The 16,163-nt window shown below is 40.5% G+C and overlaps 1 protein-coding gene across 13 annotated transcripts in view; it reads left to right on the plus strand.

Annotated features, from left to right (window-relative positions):
• ryr2a (ryanodine receptor 2a (cardiac)) overlaps positions 1–16,163 on the plus strand; it is a 249,867-nt gene that overhangs the window by 231,732 nt on the left and 1,972 nt on the right. For 12 of the 13 annotated variants that reach the window (XM_061967101.1, XM_061967103.1, XM_061967104.1 and 9 more), the window contains 4 exons: positions 856–1,012; positions 6,200–6,264; positions 6,396–6,496; positions 8,748–8,799. In XM_061967101.1, the coding sequence (XP_061823085.1) occupies positions 856–1,012; positions 6,200–6,264; positions 6,396–6,496; positions 8,748–8,799 (375 nt within the window). Of the gene's footprint in view, positions 1–855; positions 1,013–6,199; positions 6,265–6,395; positions 6,497–8,747; positions 8,800–16,163 lie in introns of those variants that run through there. The other variant, XR_009815903.2, reaches the window with a different exon arrangement.

Genomic DNA, 16,163 nt, shown 5'->3' on the forward strand with positions numbered 1-16,163 from the left:
AGGATAGAGATGCTCACCATAATTACAGTCTAAGAGGAAACAACAAATTATATTTGCCTAAATTTAGAACAACTTTAAAATCAATGTGCATTTCAGTGCGTGGAGTCAGTCTGTGGAACAACTTAGGGGACGAGTTAAAAACCTGTTCTAACATGATTCAATTTAAAAGACTGTTTAAAAAAGAACTACTGAAGAAGTACAAGGAGGAAAGAGAGTGATGCCCTCAGCACAGAGTGATGGGAGAGAGGTGTATGGTCAGAGAGTGTTTGGGCCTGTGTGTGTGTGTGTGTGTTTTGTCTCGTCTTGTCTTGTCCCATAGTAACAGTGGTACTATTGTATTGTTAGTGTATAGGAATTTTTCTTGTTTTTGTTTGTATAGTATTGTTCTTGTGTTATATTGTTTATGTTAAATGTGGAATGAGTGAGAGGGGTTGGGATATTATAAGCAATTGCTTCATCCAACCCCTTTTCAAGCCTTGCATTAATGTCTCTGCCAAAATATAAAAAAAAAAAAAAAAAAGTGTGTTGTTGTATTGTGCAGGTTTGAAATAAATACTTCAAATTAAAATTCAAAATATCGGTATCTGTAATTAAAGACTTGGACAATATCGGATATCGGCAAAAAAGCCATTATCGGACATCCCTATTTCTTACACTAGAATGTCCTTAGTATTATCATGCTTTTAAATGTGTACTTAAACTACTGTGCAGCACTTACTGAAACTTGTATTGTTTCGTTACATTGTGCGATATAAAAGAAGTGGATTGGATTGGATGGTCTTTTTTAGGTCAAATATTTTAAATCGAGCAATTTACAATTCATATTTCCTCTCTTTTTTTCACCTTTTCTGTCAGTGCTACATGTTCCACATGTATGTGGGTGTTCGCGCAGGTGGGGGCATTGGTGACCAGATTGAGGACCCAGCAGGAGATGAGTATGAGATCTACCGCATCATCTTTGACATCACCTTTTTCTTCTTTGTCATCGTAATCCTTCTGGCCATCATTCAAGGTGAGAGGTGTAACCCAATGGCCCATAATTGAGCAAAAGTAAAATACTTACTTTGTTCTCTTCGGGCCTGATTTTCTAAAGGTTTGCGTGTACCATAACATGTGCAAACTTGATAGCACACGCAAAGATGATCTACTAAACGTGAGGATTGTGTCTGTTCAGTGAGCAGAAGAAGGCGTGCAATCCATTTTGCGTCTCTGTTTTCGTTAATATGCAGAATATATGCTGATCATCAAAACATCTACAATACTGGGAGGCCAAGATGCAAATATAATCATTTAGCAGGCACAATGTGATTTATCAATACTCATCACTGTTTTGCAATCACTGTTTTGCAAGCGCTATTTTGCGTTTTATTTATCATTGCTTGCGCTGCACAGACAGACGATGGACAGACAGAGAATCCTCTGTCCTACGTGTGTGTCAACATTTTGGACGGTCAGAAATCAAACAGACTGTTCGGCAACATTATTTTATAATCTTATAGCTGTTTTAGGACTAAAGGGTCTGATTAAAACAAATTCAATTAATACATTTTAGTGTCATTTAATATTTTTTGAATTACTTTAGTTTTTTTGCATAGAATAGATATTATATTTATTTTATAAAAACAATAAAGCATGCATTTTTTTCCTTCTTGAGCGGAGTAAGTGCAGCCGCTCTCCAATGAGCGCACCTTAGGCGGTAAAAAGAAAAGTGGTTTCAATGTAGATTAACATATAGTGGTAAATGTCTGCATGTTTTAGAATATAGCAAAAACCCACGGGTAGGAGCAAGATAAAATGAATGTGCAGTAAATGAGTGTCTCCATGGCTCATTTAAAGGAGCCATATGTAAGAATCTGGCCAGAAATGGTACTGCAATCACGGTCAAAATTTTGTAGTCTCCTCCCCATCTGACTGAGGTTGCCACATACGCAGCCGAATCCAGCACGATATAACCAACACATTTTACACAGAAATTAGGCTATTTTCAGGAAGAAGTACGTCATGCCTGCATACAATATCACAACAAATGGCAATCATATGGTTATTGTCAGTACTATCAGAAAACAAAGACTAAAACGAACTACAACCAATGCTAGCAATGTTTATACTGGTGAAAATATGTAGAGCATTCTTAGCAGCCTAATGTATGCCCAAAACTAAAGAGGAGACATTGTATCATGATATTCCTATAGGCTACTGTTTCAAACGTTTCAGATTGCCATATAACTTGGTACATACAGTCCACAATATGCAAACACAAATGAGGAATTATTTTATCATGTGATTTGGCTGTCTCTATACGTTTCACATTGCCATGACAGCCGTGCTAATGTTGGAACCCATTTTCTCAACATATCAGCATATTGAGAATGAAATAGGCACTGACACTACCCATATCCGCGTAGGTTTTATTTGTCAGAATTATATTTTGCCTTGTCAGTTGGATGACACATCGACATACAGGTTAATATAGTTCCCCCGTTAGCCTGTATGTCGATGTGTCATCAAGTGGGCTATACGTATGTTCCCATTAACCGGGCTAGCATGCTAAGCATTCGTTGCACGAACATATTAGCTTTGTTAGACAAGATCATAGACTGTATTGGACAATGTAGTTTACATACAAAATGGTCATTTCCATTTAAAACAAGTACAAATAAATCATAAATGCCTTACTTACCTATCAAGGAGGAAAGTAGCAAGTTTGGCATCAGATGAAAAAATCTTCTTCGCCTTCAATGGTCTCCATCTTTTAAAGGCATGCCCGATACAAATCCTCATTTTGTTCCTGGCTTTGTCATGAATAAGTTGAGAATCGTAACGAGGCGTTTTACATTTACTAAGGTCTGACATGTTAAGTAACTTTACCAGTGGCAGTAGCTCGACGAACATGGCGTTGCGTAACTGGCAACCTGGATGTAACACACTCACAGACTTTCTAATTGGTCAAACGGTGGAGGGCGGGACATCGAAATGAAAACAACAAGATTTTGGGGCTGTAAATCTAATTTTGAAATGAGCATATCACGGCTGATCTACTGTTATCAGTTACAGAGGTATTCGGAAAGAACATAATTTATTAATGCCTTTTGACATACCAGGGCTATTTAATGATGACTTGACATTAAATTCATTAAATACATATGGCTCCTTTAAATAAGGCTGTGTGCACCACTTTGCAATTGCACAAACAGTCTTAGTAAATGGCATGCAACACGCCCAGTAAAAATACACACTATTTTATAGTTTACACATGCTGTTTAGCACGAGGTATTTGGGTCTTAGTAAATCAGGCCCTTTGTGTGTTGTCTGCTGTGTGCGCACAGTATGTCTTTCTGTATTATTCAGTACCCATGAATGGCTGTTTACCTTTTTCTTTTCAATATGATTCATTTAACTTAATTCTCAGTTCATTGCTCGAGCAGGAGCACTGAAGACTTCTGAAAACTAACCACCGCACAGTTGACCCAAAAGGAAGTTTAAGTGAACTATAATGCATTTTGCATTTACAATGTAGGCCAAAACTTACATGGCCCATTTCCCCTAGCTCTAATCGGCATTCTAACAACACAACATGTGGAATGTCTTCTAGTACAAACCAGGGTTGTACAGTATATTAGTATAGTACCGCTATACTAATGAATCATTCGGTTATATACCGCCTCTAAAAAGTACCGCTCCCTGACACGTCGGCTAGCTAGCGGCTAATGCTAACGGCTAATGTCTGCCTGCAGTCAGCAGTGTTGTCACTTCTTCAAATTCACTAGTCCTTGTTTCCATGGAGACAAATCAAGTACGAGTAATTCATGTATTAACCCTGTAGGACGAGTGATAGTTATGCAACCCGTACTATACAACACAACACACCAGAGTCATAATATCCATCCATCCATCCATCTTCTTCCGCTTATCCGAGATGGGTTCGCGGGGACAGCAGCCTAAGCAGGGAAGGCCAGACTTCCCTCTCTCCAGCCATTTCGTCCAGCTCCTCCCGGGGGATCCCGAGGCGTGCCCAGGCCAGCCGGGAGACATAGTCTTCCCAACGTGTCATGTGTCTTCCCCGTGGCCTCCTACCGGTCGGATGTGCCCGAAACACCTCTGTAGGGAGGCGTTCGGGTGGCATCCTGACCAGATGCCCGAACCACCTCATCTGGCTCCTCTCGATGTGGAGGAGCAGCGGCTTTAGTTTGAGCTCCTCCCGGATGACAGAGCTTCTCACCCTATCTCTAAGGGAGAGCCCCGCCACCCGGCGGAGGAAGCTCATTTCGGCCGCTTGTACCTGTGATCTTGTCCTTTCGGTCATAACCCAAAGCTCATGACCATAGGTGAGGATGGGAACGTAGATCGACCGGTAAATTGAGAGCTTTGCCTTCCGGCTCAGCTCCTTCTTCACCACAACGGATCGATACAGCGTCCGCATTACTGAAGACGCCGCACCGATCCGCCTGTCGACCTCACGATCCATTCTTCCTTGTCGACCTCACGATCCACTCTTCCTTGTCGACCTCACGATCCACTCTTCCCTCACTCGTGAACAAGACTCCGAGGTACTTGAACTCCTCCACTTGGGAGAAGATCTCCTCCCCAAACCGGAGATGGCACTCCACCCGTTTCCGGGCGAGAACCATGGTCTCGGACTTGGAGGTACTGATTCCCATCCCAGTCGCTTCATACTCGGCTGCGAACCGATCCAGTGAGAGCTGAAGATCCTGGCCAGATGAAGCCATCAGGACCACATCAACTGCAAAAAGCAGAGACCTAATCCTGCAGCCACCAAACCAGATATCCTCAACGCCTTGACTGAGCCTAGAAATTTTGTCCATAAAAGTTATGAACAGAATTGGTGTCATAATAATGAATGACTAAAATCCTGTCTACTTGACAAAGTCAAGAAAATATTCAGATATGCCTGATTGTTAACCATTTGGACATTCATCTTGACTTTGATCACGCTAATCACTTGCGAATGAAGGGAATACTTAGTCAACAGCCATACATGTCACACTACGGGTGGCCGTATGAACAACGCCAACACTGTCATAAATATGTGCCATATAGTAAAACCACACTAAACAACCATGACAAACACATTTTGGGAGAATATTTGCACCGCAACACAACACAAACACTACAGAACAAATTCCCAGAATTCCCTGCAGCACCAACTCTTCTGGGACGCTACAATACAAACAAACGCCATTGGTGGATCTACACATAACATCCACTGTAATGATACCAAGTACAGGAGCTTATCTAGTCGATACTACTATGACTACGTCAACATTTTTTAGCATCACAAAATCTTATTTCGTTTAAAAAATATATATATCATGTTTATAAACTCAGGAAATATGTCCCTGGACACATGAGGACTTTGAATATGACCAATGTATGATCCTGTAACTACTTGGTATCCGATTGATAGCGAAATTTGTGGTATCATCCAAAACTAATGTAAAGTATCTAACAAAAGAAGAATAAGTGATTATTACATTTTAACAGAAGTGTAGATAAAACAGAAAATAACCAGATATTAACAGTAAATGAACAAGTAGATTAATAATCAATTTTTACAGTTTGTCCCTCAAAATGTTGACAAAATAATAGAATGATAAATGACACAATATGTTACTGCATACGTCAGCAGACTAATTAGGAGTCTTTGTTTGTTTACTTACTAATAAAAGACAAGTTGTCTTGTATGTTCACTATTTTATTTAAGGACAAACTTGCAATAATAAACATATGTTTCATGTACACTAAGATTTTTTGTTCAAATAAAGCCAATAATTAAATTTTTTGTGGTCCCCTTTATTTAGAAAAGTACTGAAAAATACAAAAATATTTTGGCACCGGTACCAAAATATTGGTATTGGGACAACACTAGTACAAACAATACAGGTGGTCCTGGGGTTAGAAACAAATTTCATTCCCACGGTGCATTGTACTGTAACTAAAATTTTAGTGTAAGTCAAAACTCCAAAAGTTCTGGGCAAATTTTTATGAAACTTTTAGGAAATGTCATAAAAGTGATTCAATTTAGGGGTTGATCTTGATCTTTTCTATGTTACCTTACGTTTATGTTAGGAAGCTGAACTTCTGTGTGTGCGTATGCCATAATAACATAATTAACTTAACAGTCTGTTAGATAAAACTGGATATTGGATGAACTTCACCATCTCCGTTTTGGATATTTTAGGTCTAATCATTGATGCATTCGGAGAACTGCGAGATCAACAAGAGCAAGTGAAAGAGGACATGGAGGTGAGGCAAACACAAGAGAAAAACACACCTTTGTTACAAAGTAATTGAATGTATACACGATTGGACTAGTGAGTAACAGGCTTGTTAAAACATCAGATAATCATTGATTTTTGCATTTTTTTTTATTCCAGACCAAATGTTTTATCTGTGGAATAGGCAATGACTACTTTGATACAGTTCCACATGGCTTTGAAACACACACTCTACAGGAGCACAACCTTGCCAATTACCTGTGAGTATATCTGAGATTTTCTGCATTGAGGTTGTGATTTGTTTTCTGTTCTGGGACAGTTACAACATGTGCTACAAAAGGGATTGTGTACTTTGTTTAGAAAAGAAACAAAGCCTACTGTATGCATGAAAAAAAAAAAATCAAATCACTGCCCTATATGTAAGAACGCTCAAACATAAGTGTAAAAGTGAGTTTTTAAAAGTGTGTCACTTTTTTTTTGTTAAGTTTAATTGTTAAAGAATAAAACACGCTATTTGAATGTGGAAGAAAGGCCTCTGCCAGAACTTGTTGCATATGGAACACACTTAATCTTAATGTTGCACAGGTTCTAGCTATAGTCTTCTCCCTGGAGGCAGAGCACCCAGCTATTAGCATTAGGTCTACTGCCTGTCCTGAACGCATCACTGGCTGAGCCAAGTTTATGCGTTTTTTGGAGCAAATGAAACGAGAGACAGTGGCTGCTGTCAATACAACAAATTGTTTGTTTGTTTTGGTGCGATTACGGCAGAAAGTGACCAGTTTTACGAGACATTACCTTGGTTGCTGATGTTGTTTTGGTGTCTTTACGACTGACTGTAATAACCTTTACTCAAAACGATTGTTGATGCAGACCACCTCCTTCTCCTCTTTAAAACGTCCTGGCAGACGTCATCATTGTTTTATCTGTTGTAACAACTTGTTGTCACCTCTAGATATGTATGCCGAGTACCGGTATTTTTTTGTACCGCTTCCCAATTGGGTCGGTCCATTAACCGTGAAGATTCTGGTCTAACGATACTGCTGTCTGTATTTTTTGTTCCAGCTGACTGACGTAATTATGACTCTTTGTCACATTCAGTTCAGCTGCCACTGCTACACATAAAGTCAGCTTGAAATAATGACAAATAAGGGAGCAACACCACACAAACATTTGTAACAAACAATATTTCCTCCACAAAAGTTCCTCAAAGTCACGCACGCTGTGTCAGTTTGAAGTGAACGCACTTTCACCTCCCAGGGGGGGATCAAGAGTGATGGGTCAAATGCAGAGAATGATTTCGCCACACCTAATGTGTGTGTGACTATCATTGGTACTTTAACTTAACTTTTTTTACTCACAACGTGTTACGACTCAGTTTTATCAACCATCCTCCTAGCAATCCTATAATCTACATGCCAATATTAATCCACTTAAAAAAGTGGAAAGGGAGGTAACATTATAATCCAGAAAGTTGCTTTGAAGCAAGATAGCATCCACTGTGGTCACAGGTCTTTAGTTGCCGTCTGACGTCACTCCATTGCATCGTCTTTGCGTGTCATTAAAAGACATCTTGCTTGAAAAAATTTCAGTTCCTTCTGTCTATTGACTACAAACTGGACGATCGAGCATTGCTCACTGAGTCTTTTTTTTTTAATATAATACACACTACTCACACACATACATTGGTAGCTGTTAACACTCAATATGGCTTCCAGTCCGTCACTCAAATATGTCCGTGTTCAACATAAAAACAAATAATAATTCCTATTGTTACAAAATGCACACCCAAATAACATGCTAATTAATTGTATTGATTTATATGGTCTATTTGATATGATATATCATATAAATGGTATGTGGTCTACACAGGCATTCCATACATAACTATTGTTTCCAACTGAGTGTAATTGTAATGAATAGAAACACAGTGATAGATCTGTGGGCTCTTTACAAGAAGATGACATAACTGCATTTCCCCTTACACTGCACACATAGTTGACTTCTGTAAGACTTAAAAAACAGGTGTTGATAAAAGACTTCCCTGCTCTCAGATGTTACATGTTGGAGGTGTTTTGGTTTAATTTGTGCTAATATAAATGTTAATTAAAATGCAATTTTCACATCTTTAGTTCCACTAATGACATAAAGTACCGATAAATACTGTTATCGATAAGGAATAGCGATAAAATCCTAACGATAACTTCCCTAGTCACTTGTCATTCAGTGTTGCATTGCAAAATGGTACAGAAGAAATGACTATGTGTTTATTTTGCTTAGAGTTTAGGTTGGATTTTGTGCGCTGAATACATTTTTTGTGCGCGGAGGACACTCAAGCATGTAATTGTGAATACTAAGCCAAATTATCTTTTTTTACTTTGGTCTTGACAGAAGTACCAAACTACAAGTGTGAAAACCGCCTTAGATTTTTAAAATGGGTTTAATGCATATATAATGGTATTAGCGCAATTATTTGAATGTGTATATTTCTCTAATAATGTGTTTGTGTTACAGATTCTTTGTGATGTATCTTATCAACAAAGATGAAACAGAACACACAGGCCAGGTATACCTGCTTATTTTTTCTCTGTATGAGTACTGTATTACTATGATTGATTTTTGTATTTAGCACCAAATATTAAGTATGATTTTGATCCTCAGAGTTGGCTCTATGACATATGTAACCCGTCTGATCAAATCTTTTTCTTCAATAAAAATGTTGCTCTTGACATATAATGATATTTTCAATCCATTCAATTTCTTCCGCTTGTCTGGGTTGCAGAGGTCAGTCTCAGTTAGGAAGCTCATAGGTTTCCTTGCCTCTGGCCACTTCCTCCAGTTCCATGGGTACATCGAGGTGTTCCCAGGCCAGCCATGAGACATAGTCCCCTTACCGTGTCCTAAGTCTACTCTGCGGCCTCCTTTTGTTTTGGGCATTCCCAGAACATCTGAGTGCCCTTCTCTTCACCTGAGTGTCTAAGACATGCAGTGATGACATGATGGATCATCTCTGGCTGCACTTAAAGGAAAGCTGCGTAATTTGAACTGGTCTTTGGCACATAGGCATAGATCACTGTCAGAGCTCATTCGGCAACCCAGAGGCACAATTACTCACACTCAGTTTGGGATTTATAAGAAACAAGGAGTTCTATTGTTAAGTCCACACCTGATCGACATCTTTTTCCAGCAATGGTTTTGATTTCCGAGCCCTTCGCCGTGTTCTTCAAGTCCGCAGGTAAGACCATCAGGGAGACCATCAGGGCGGGGTTCTGGCCAGCCCCCCCTTGACTAGCTCATCAACGCCACTCTGCTACGTCTTTTCGGCCACCTGTGTCAGCACAACCAGCATGTGTGCAGCAATCGCCCTGATGAGTAACCCTTTCAACCACTGGCGACGTCCAAGAGGCAGACTTAGGACACGCTGGCAAAACACCATCCAGAACATCCTGAACACATCTGAGACTGGACATGACTATCGACGAGCCAACAGAACTGGCTAACGACTGGCAGATCCTGGAGAAATCTACATCACAGCAGTGACTGGCCAGAAAATAGAGAGTGTGCCTGGAGAAAACCCAGGCATCCATGGAGAACATCCACACTCCACACAGATGTTCGAACTAGGATCATCAGACTGCAAGGCTCTCGAGCTAACCACTATCCACCATATTATCTTATACTATACGAAGGTCCTGAGTTCAATCCCGGGCTCAGGATCTTTCTGTGTGGAGTTTGCATGTTCTCCCTGTGACTGCGTGGGTTCCCTCTGGGTACTCCGGCTTCCTCCCACCTCCAAAGACATGCACCTGGGGATAGGTTGATTGGCAACACTAAATTGGCCCTAGTGTGTGAATGTGAGTGTGAATGTTGTCTGTCTATCTGTGTTGGCACTGTGATGAGATGACGACTTATCCAGGGTGTACCCCGCCTACCGCCCGAATGCAGCTGAGATAGGCTACAGCACCCCCCGCGACCCCGAAAGAGACAAGCGGTAGAAAATGGATGGATGGATGGATGTATTACACGATAGCTGTGTCTTTAAATTCGGCTGCTGCATCCTTCGCAGTGCGCATTTGTGGGGCGCTGATCCCGCTCCAAGTTTCCTTTGAAGCCGGCCGACGAATGTATTATTTTCTCCTATTAACAATAAGTGTACATGTCGAGTATCCTTTGCAACCTTTCATATCCCAAGATCGTCTGCGCGCCCAGCTCTGAAAAGTATTTTCAACATTGCGACGCTACGTAGAGCGGAAGGAGCGGCTTTAAAATATAAGTGCAGTTTTTTTTTTTTTTAAACATCTAAAAAGCTTTGAATCTACAAACATCCAAAAATTTAAAAAAATTTAAAAGTTGGTGTGACTTAAATTTGTGTTAAAATACGAGACTTCGATTATCGTAATGTTCAGCGACCTCCGTGTTGTTTGCTCCTCTTTACACCTTCATATTCAGCCATTGTAGACGGCTTAATGCACTGAGCTTTTTTCAACCTTTGCAAGTAAAACTTAGCGGGTTTTTTTCAATATTTAGACTTAAATAAGTTGATTCTTATATCTAATGTATGACTGTAATAGTTATGTTTCCTGAACTATTTAGATACTATAAATTAATGCATACATAAATATACCAATATTAGTTGTTTGTATGTGCATTTTGATTTCATTGGAAAATGTTCAATTTATGTGTTTCAGTCTCTGTTGTTAAAGGGGAACATTATCACCAGACCTATGTAAGCGTCAATATATACCTTGATGTTGCAGAAAAAAGACCATATATTTTTTTAACCGATTTCCGAACTCTAAATGGGTGAATTTTGGCGAATTAAACGCCTTTCTAATATTCGCTCTCGGAGCGATGACGTCACAACGTGACGTCGCATCGGGAAGCAATCCGCCATTTTCTCAAACACCAAGTCAAATCAGCTCTGTTATTTTCCGTTTTTTCGACTGTTTTCCGTACCTTGGAGACATCATGCCTCGTCGGTGTGTTGTCGGAGGGTGTAACAACACGAACAGGGACAGATTGAAGTTGCACCAGTGGCCCAAAGATGCGAAAGTGGCAAGAAATTGGACGTTTGTTCCGCACACTTTACCGACGAAAGCTATGCTACGACAGAGATGGCAAGAATGTGTGGATATCCTGCGACACTCAAAGCAGATGCATTTCCAACGATAAAGTCAAAGAAATCTGCCGCCAGACCCCCATTGAATCTGCCGGAGTGTGTGAGCAATTCAGGGACAAAGGACCTCGGTAGCACGGCAAGCAATGGTGGCAGTTTGTTCCCGCAGACGAGCGAGCTAAACCCCCCTGGATGTCTTGGCTCACACCGTCCCGAAAATGATCAAGAGAAGAATATCGACCCTAGCTTCCCTGGCCTGCTGACATGAGGGTATGTCTACAGAATATATTAATTGATGAAAATTGGGCTGTCTGCACTCTCAAAGTGCATGTTGTTGCCAAATGTATTTCATATGCTGTAAACCTAGTTCATAGTTGTTAGTTTCCTTTAATGCCAAACACATACCAATCGTTGGTTAGAAGGCGATCGCCGAATTCGTCCTCGCTTTCTCCCGTGTCGCTGGCTGTCGTGTCGTTTTCGTCGGTTTCGCTTGCATACGGTTCAAACCGATATGGCTCAATAGCTTCAGTTTCTTCTTCTATTTCGTTTTCGCTACCTGCCTCCACACTACAACCATCCGTTTCAATACATTCGTAATCTGTTGAATCGCTTAAGCCGCTGAAATCCGAGTCTGAATCCGAGCTAATGTCGCTATAGCTTGCTGTTCTTTCCGCCATGTTTGTTTGTGTTGGCTTCACTATGTGACGTCACAGGAAAATGGATGGGTGGTTAAAATCAGGCACTTTGTTTTTTTTTTTTTGTGTCCTGTCCAGCTTCTCAGGCAAATCATATAGTTGATGTAGATGCCCATGTCGGCTGTTCAGATTTACTTTACAAAAGAGAAGTGTAGGATACTTCTCTTGTTGCCTTATTTGTATTTGACTTTATTAAATGTATTTATATTATCATTTAGTGCAGCCGGGCCGGAGCAGGAGGGGATAGAAAGAGAAAAAAAAGAAGACAGAGGGGGAAATTGTGGGGACAAGAGGGGGATTAGACACAGAGACAAAAACAACAACAGCAAACAACAACAACAACAATAGAGCAACATCAGCAAATACGACATGTACAAACATGATGGTAAAAGTAATAGCAAATAAGCAGTTAGCGAAAAATAATACAGAAATGACAATGAGCATTATTACACTACAAATGGATCAATACAAATACCAATAGAAATAGCACTATTGATAATGAACAATACCAATAATTTACCTTTATTATCAACAATACAGTTGTTTAAATGCAACAATACATATACGTAATGATAACTTGAGATACGAAAGAATGCAGAAAAAATGGAGGGGGAGAAAGAGAAGCAACCTACATTAACCTTGTAGATTGTTATAGTCACAATAGGTTAAGCTTTGTCAGTGTGCCATGTGTTACACCCAGTTTACCCTAGGGCAACAACGTTAATATATGTTTGATGAAACGTGATTATGTGCATGAGTGTAAGTATGCATATGTACTTGTATAATCAGGCACTTTGAAACCTTTTTAGGGATATTGCGTGATGGGTAAAATTTTGAAAAAAACTTCGAAAAATATAATAAGCCACTGGGAACTGATTTTTAATGGTTTTAACAATTCTGAAATTGTGATAATGTTCCCCTTTAATGTTTTTTCTGCTTTTCTGTTTAGAACACTGATTCTAAAAACTGTGGTACGTGGGCTCCATCTAGTGGTACGCCATAGAACTAATTAAATAATCAAACAGTGTGACTGTTCAAACTTTGTGTAATGTTACAGTGGCAAAACATATTAAATATACTTGTTAAATAAAACATCTCCCTAGTTTTAATGAATATTTAAGCCTACTATGCTATTGCAGTTTAATGTTGGTCATTATGGTGGTACTTGGAAAGCCAAATGTTTTGTGAGGTGGTACTTGGTGAAAAAAGTTAGAGAACAACTGGTTTAGAACAATCAAGGAGTAAATGGACTCACAAGACAATTTGAAGGACAACAGAGCTAAAAGAAATAGGTACCACACCGTATATGCAGATTTGGATCATTTGAATGCAATTATTGTTTTTGACCTATTCAATTTAATAAATACAATGCTGAAATTACCGCTCTTGTGATTTATTTACTCCTTTAATTGCTACTATTCCAAAATAGGGTAAGATATTCAGTTATTCCAGAATATATTGCACTTCATATTTACAAGTACAGTTGAAAGCACAACCATTTACAACAGGATAAAAAAACAACAACCTCAACTGCTATATTATAGAGCCAAGGGATTATTTTAAATTATCCATCCATCCATCCATTTTCTTCTTCAGCAGGGAAGCCCAGACTTCCCTCTCCCCAGCTACTTCGTCCAGCTCCTCCCGGGGGATTCCGAGGCGTTCCCTGGCCAGCCGGGAGACATAGTCTTTCCTACGTGTCCTGGATCTTCCCCGTGGCCTCCTACCGGTCAGACGTGCCCTAAACACCTCCCTAGGGAGGCATTCAGGTGGCATCCTGACCAGTTGTCCAAACCACCTCATCTGGCTCCTCTCGATGTGGAGGAGCAGCGGCTTTACTTTGAGCTCCTCCCGGATACCAGAGCTTCTCACCCTATCCCTAAGGGAGAGCCCCATCACCCGGCGGAGGAAACTTATTTCGGACGCTTGTACCCGTGATCTTGTCCTTTTGGTCATAACCCAAAGCTCATGACCATAAGTGAGGATGGGAACGTAGATCGACCGGTAAATTGAGAGCTTTGCCTTCTGGCTCAGCTCCTTCTTCACCACAACGGATCGATACAGCGTCCGCATTACTAAAGACGCCGCACCGATCCGCCTGTCAATCTCACGATCCACTCTTCCCTCACTCGTGAACAATACTTTGAGGTACTTGAACTCCTCCACATGGGCCACATGGGCCAAGATTTCTTCCCCAACCCGGAGATGGCACTCCACCCTTTTCCGGGCGAGAACTATGGACTCGGACTTGGAGGTGCTGATTCTCATCCCAGTCGCTTCACACTCAGCTGCGAACAGATCCAGTAAGAGCTGAAGATCCTGGCCAGATGAAGCCATCAGGACCACATCATCTCAAAAGCAGAGACCTAATCCTGCTGCCACCAAACCGGATCCCCTCAACGCCCTAACTGCACCTAGACATTCTGTCCATAAAAGTTATGAACAGAATCTGTGACAAAGGGCAACCTTGGCGGAGTCCAACACTAACTGGAAATGGGTCCGACTCACAGCTGGCAATGCGGACCAAGCTCTGACACTGATCATACAGGGAGCGGACTGCCACAATCAGACAGTCTGATACCCCATATTCTCTGAGCACTCCCCACAGGACTTCCTGGGGGACACGGTCGAATGCCTTCTCCAAGTCCCCAAAGCACATGTAGACTGGTTGGGCAAACTCCCATGCACCCTCAAGGACCCTGCCGAGAGTATAGAGCTGGTCCACAGTTCCACAACCAGGACAACAACCACACTGTTCCTCCTGAATCCGAGGTTCAAATTTGAAAATTAATTAAGAAAAAATAGGACATTTCCATTTCCAATTACCTCAAAACATGTTTGAAAATAATACCGAAGTAGTACTGTGAGACGTTACTGTATGGTTTCCAACAAGAAAGACCATGAAGACTTCTGTCTTTCTGGAACATCATCTGGATTGTCTCCAGTGCGTTTCTGAGGGTACGTGTCCAACTACATCATCATCAAGTGAGTTTACAAAGCTGATGGTTGTATTACATTTTATTTAATAAATGACCTTGAAATAAAAGCAATCGTCCATCCATCCATCCATTTTCTACCGCTTGTCAGCATATAATAAATTCTCCATAAACAATTTCATAACTACTAAATAGGAATAATGATTTAAAAATAATGTAGTTTGCTTTATAAAGAGAATCATGGTACCTTCAGTTAAGAATAATGAATTAATGCATATTACATTACAAATGTAATACATAACATGTGGATATCCTAACAACCTCTTATTGCTGAAATCTACAGCATATTTAAAGCCAATTAAAAATAAATAATATGTCACACTCTTGTGACTGTTTTTGACTCATATTGTTTTTTCCCGTTTGTGCAGTACTCTTATTTTGGTAGTTTCACTTCCCCTGCTGTCCTAAGCACTGGCTCCTCACACCTGTCCTTGATTGGCAACCGGGTGACACCTGAGCCCGGTTGCCAACCAGTCTTCTATTGAGCCCGGCGCCGCCTTTCGTCGGTTCGTTGTTTTTGTGTTGCATGTCATCGCTCTGCTCCTCATATGCTTATTGCTGATATCAACAAAATATGTTTTGTGCCCTTTTTGTTGCACTTACTTTCTTTAGTTTCCCCTCCCCACTCCCTGGTGAGTGTGCTCCTGTTGGTTTATTAAATCACATAAAAATATTCACCATCTTCCCACTGCCTGCTGCATCTTGACATCAAACTCCTGACTTAAAAATAAAATAACGTTGACCAGAGTGCTGTACAAATGAGGTTAGTTACAGTGAAGTATAAAGTAAATACATAGTTTACTATGTACTGTTTAAAAATACAATGTTTCTCTTTGAGCAGGAGATAAATCCGCCGACAGCAGCACACATACACACGATAAATGTAAAACAACTTTTAATCCATAACTTAATATTTTGGAGGACTCTGTCCAAGACCCACATGGGCTGGGTCTTTGGAAGGATGCAACCTACGAACTGAGACACAGCTCATGTGTGTCCCTCTACCATGTCCATTCGTCTCAACACAACCAGCTGAGACAGACAGCCGCCCTACAAAGATTCTCGCTTCTGTTTGAAGTTTATTCCTAAGAGGAAATTCGCTTCCGTCGCCAAACTATGCTCG

Source organism: Nerophis lumbriciformis, linkage group LG11, assembly GCF_033978685.3.
Source record: "Nerophis lumbriciformis linkage group LG11, RoL_Nlum_v2.1, whole genome shotgun sequence".
In the NCBI taxonomy this organism is placed as follows: Eukaryota; Metazoa; Chordata; class Actinopteri; order Syngnathiformes; family Syngnathidae; genus Nerophis; species Nerophis lumbriciformis.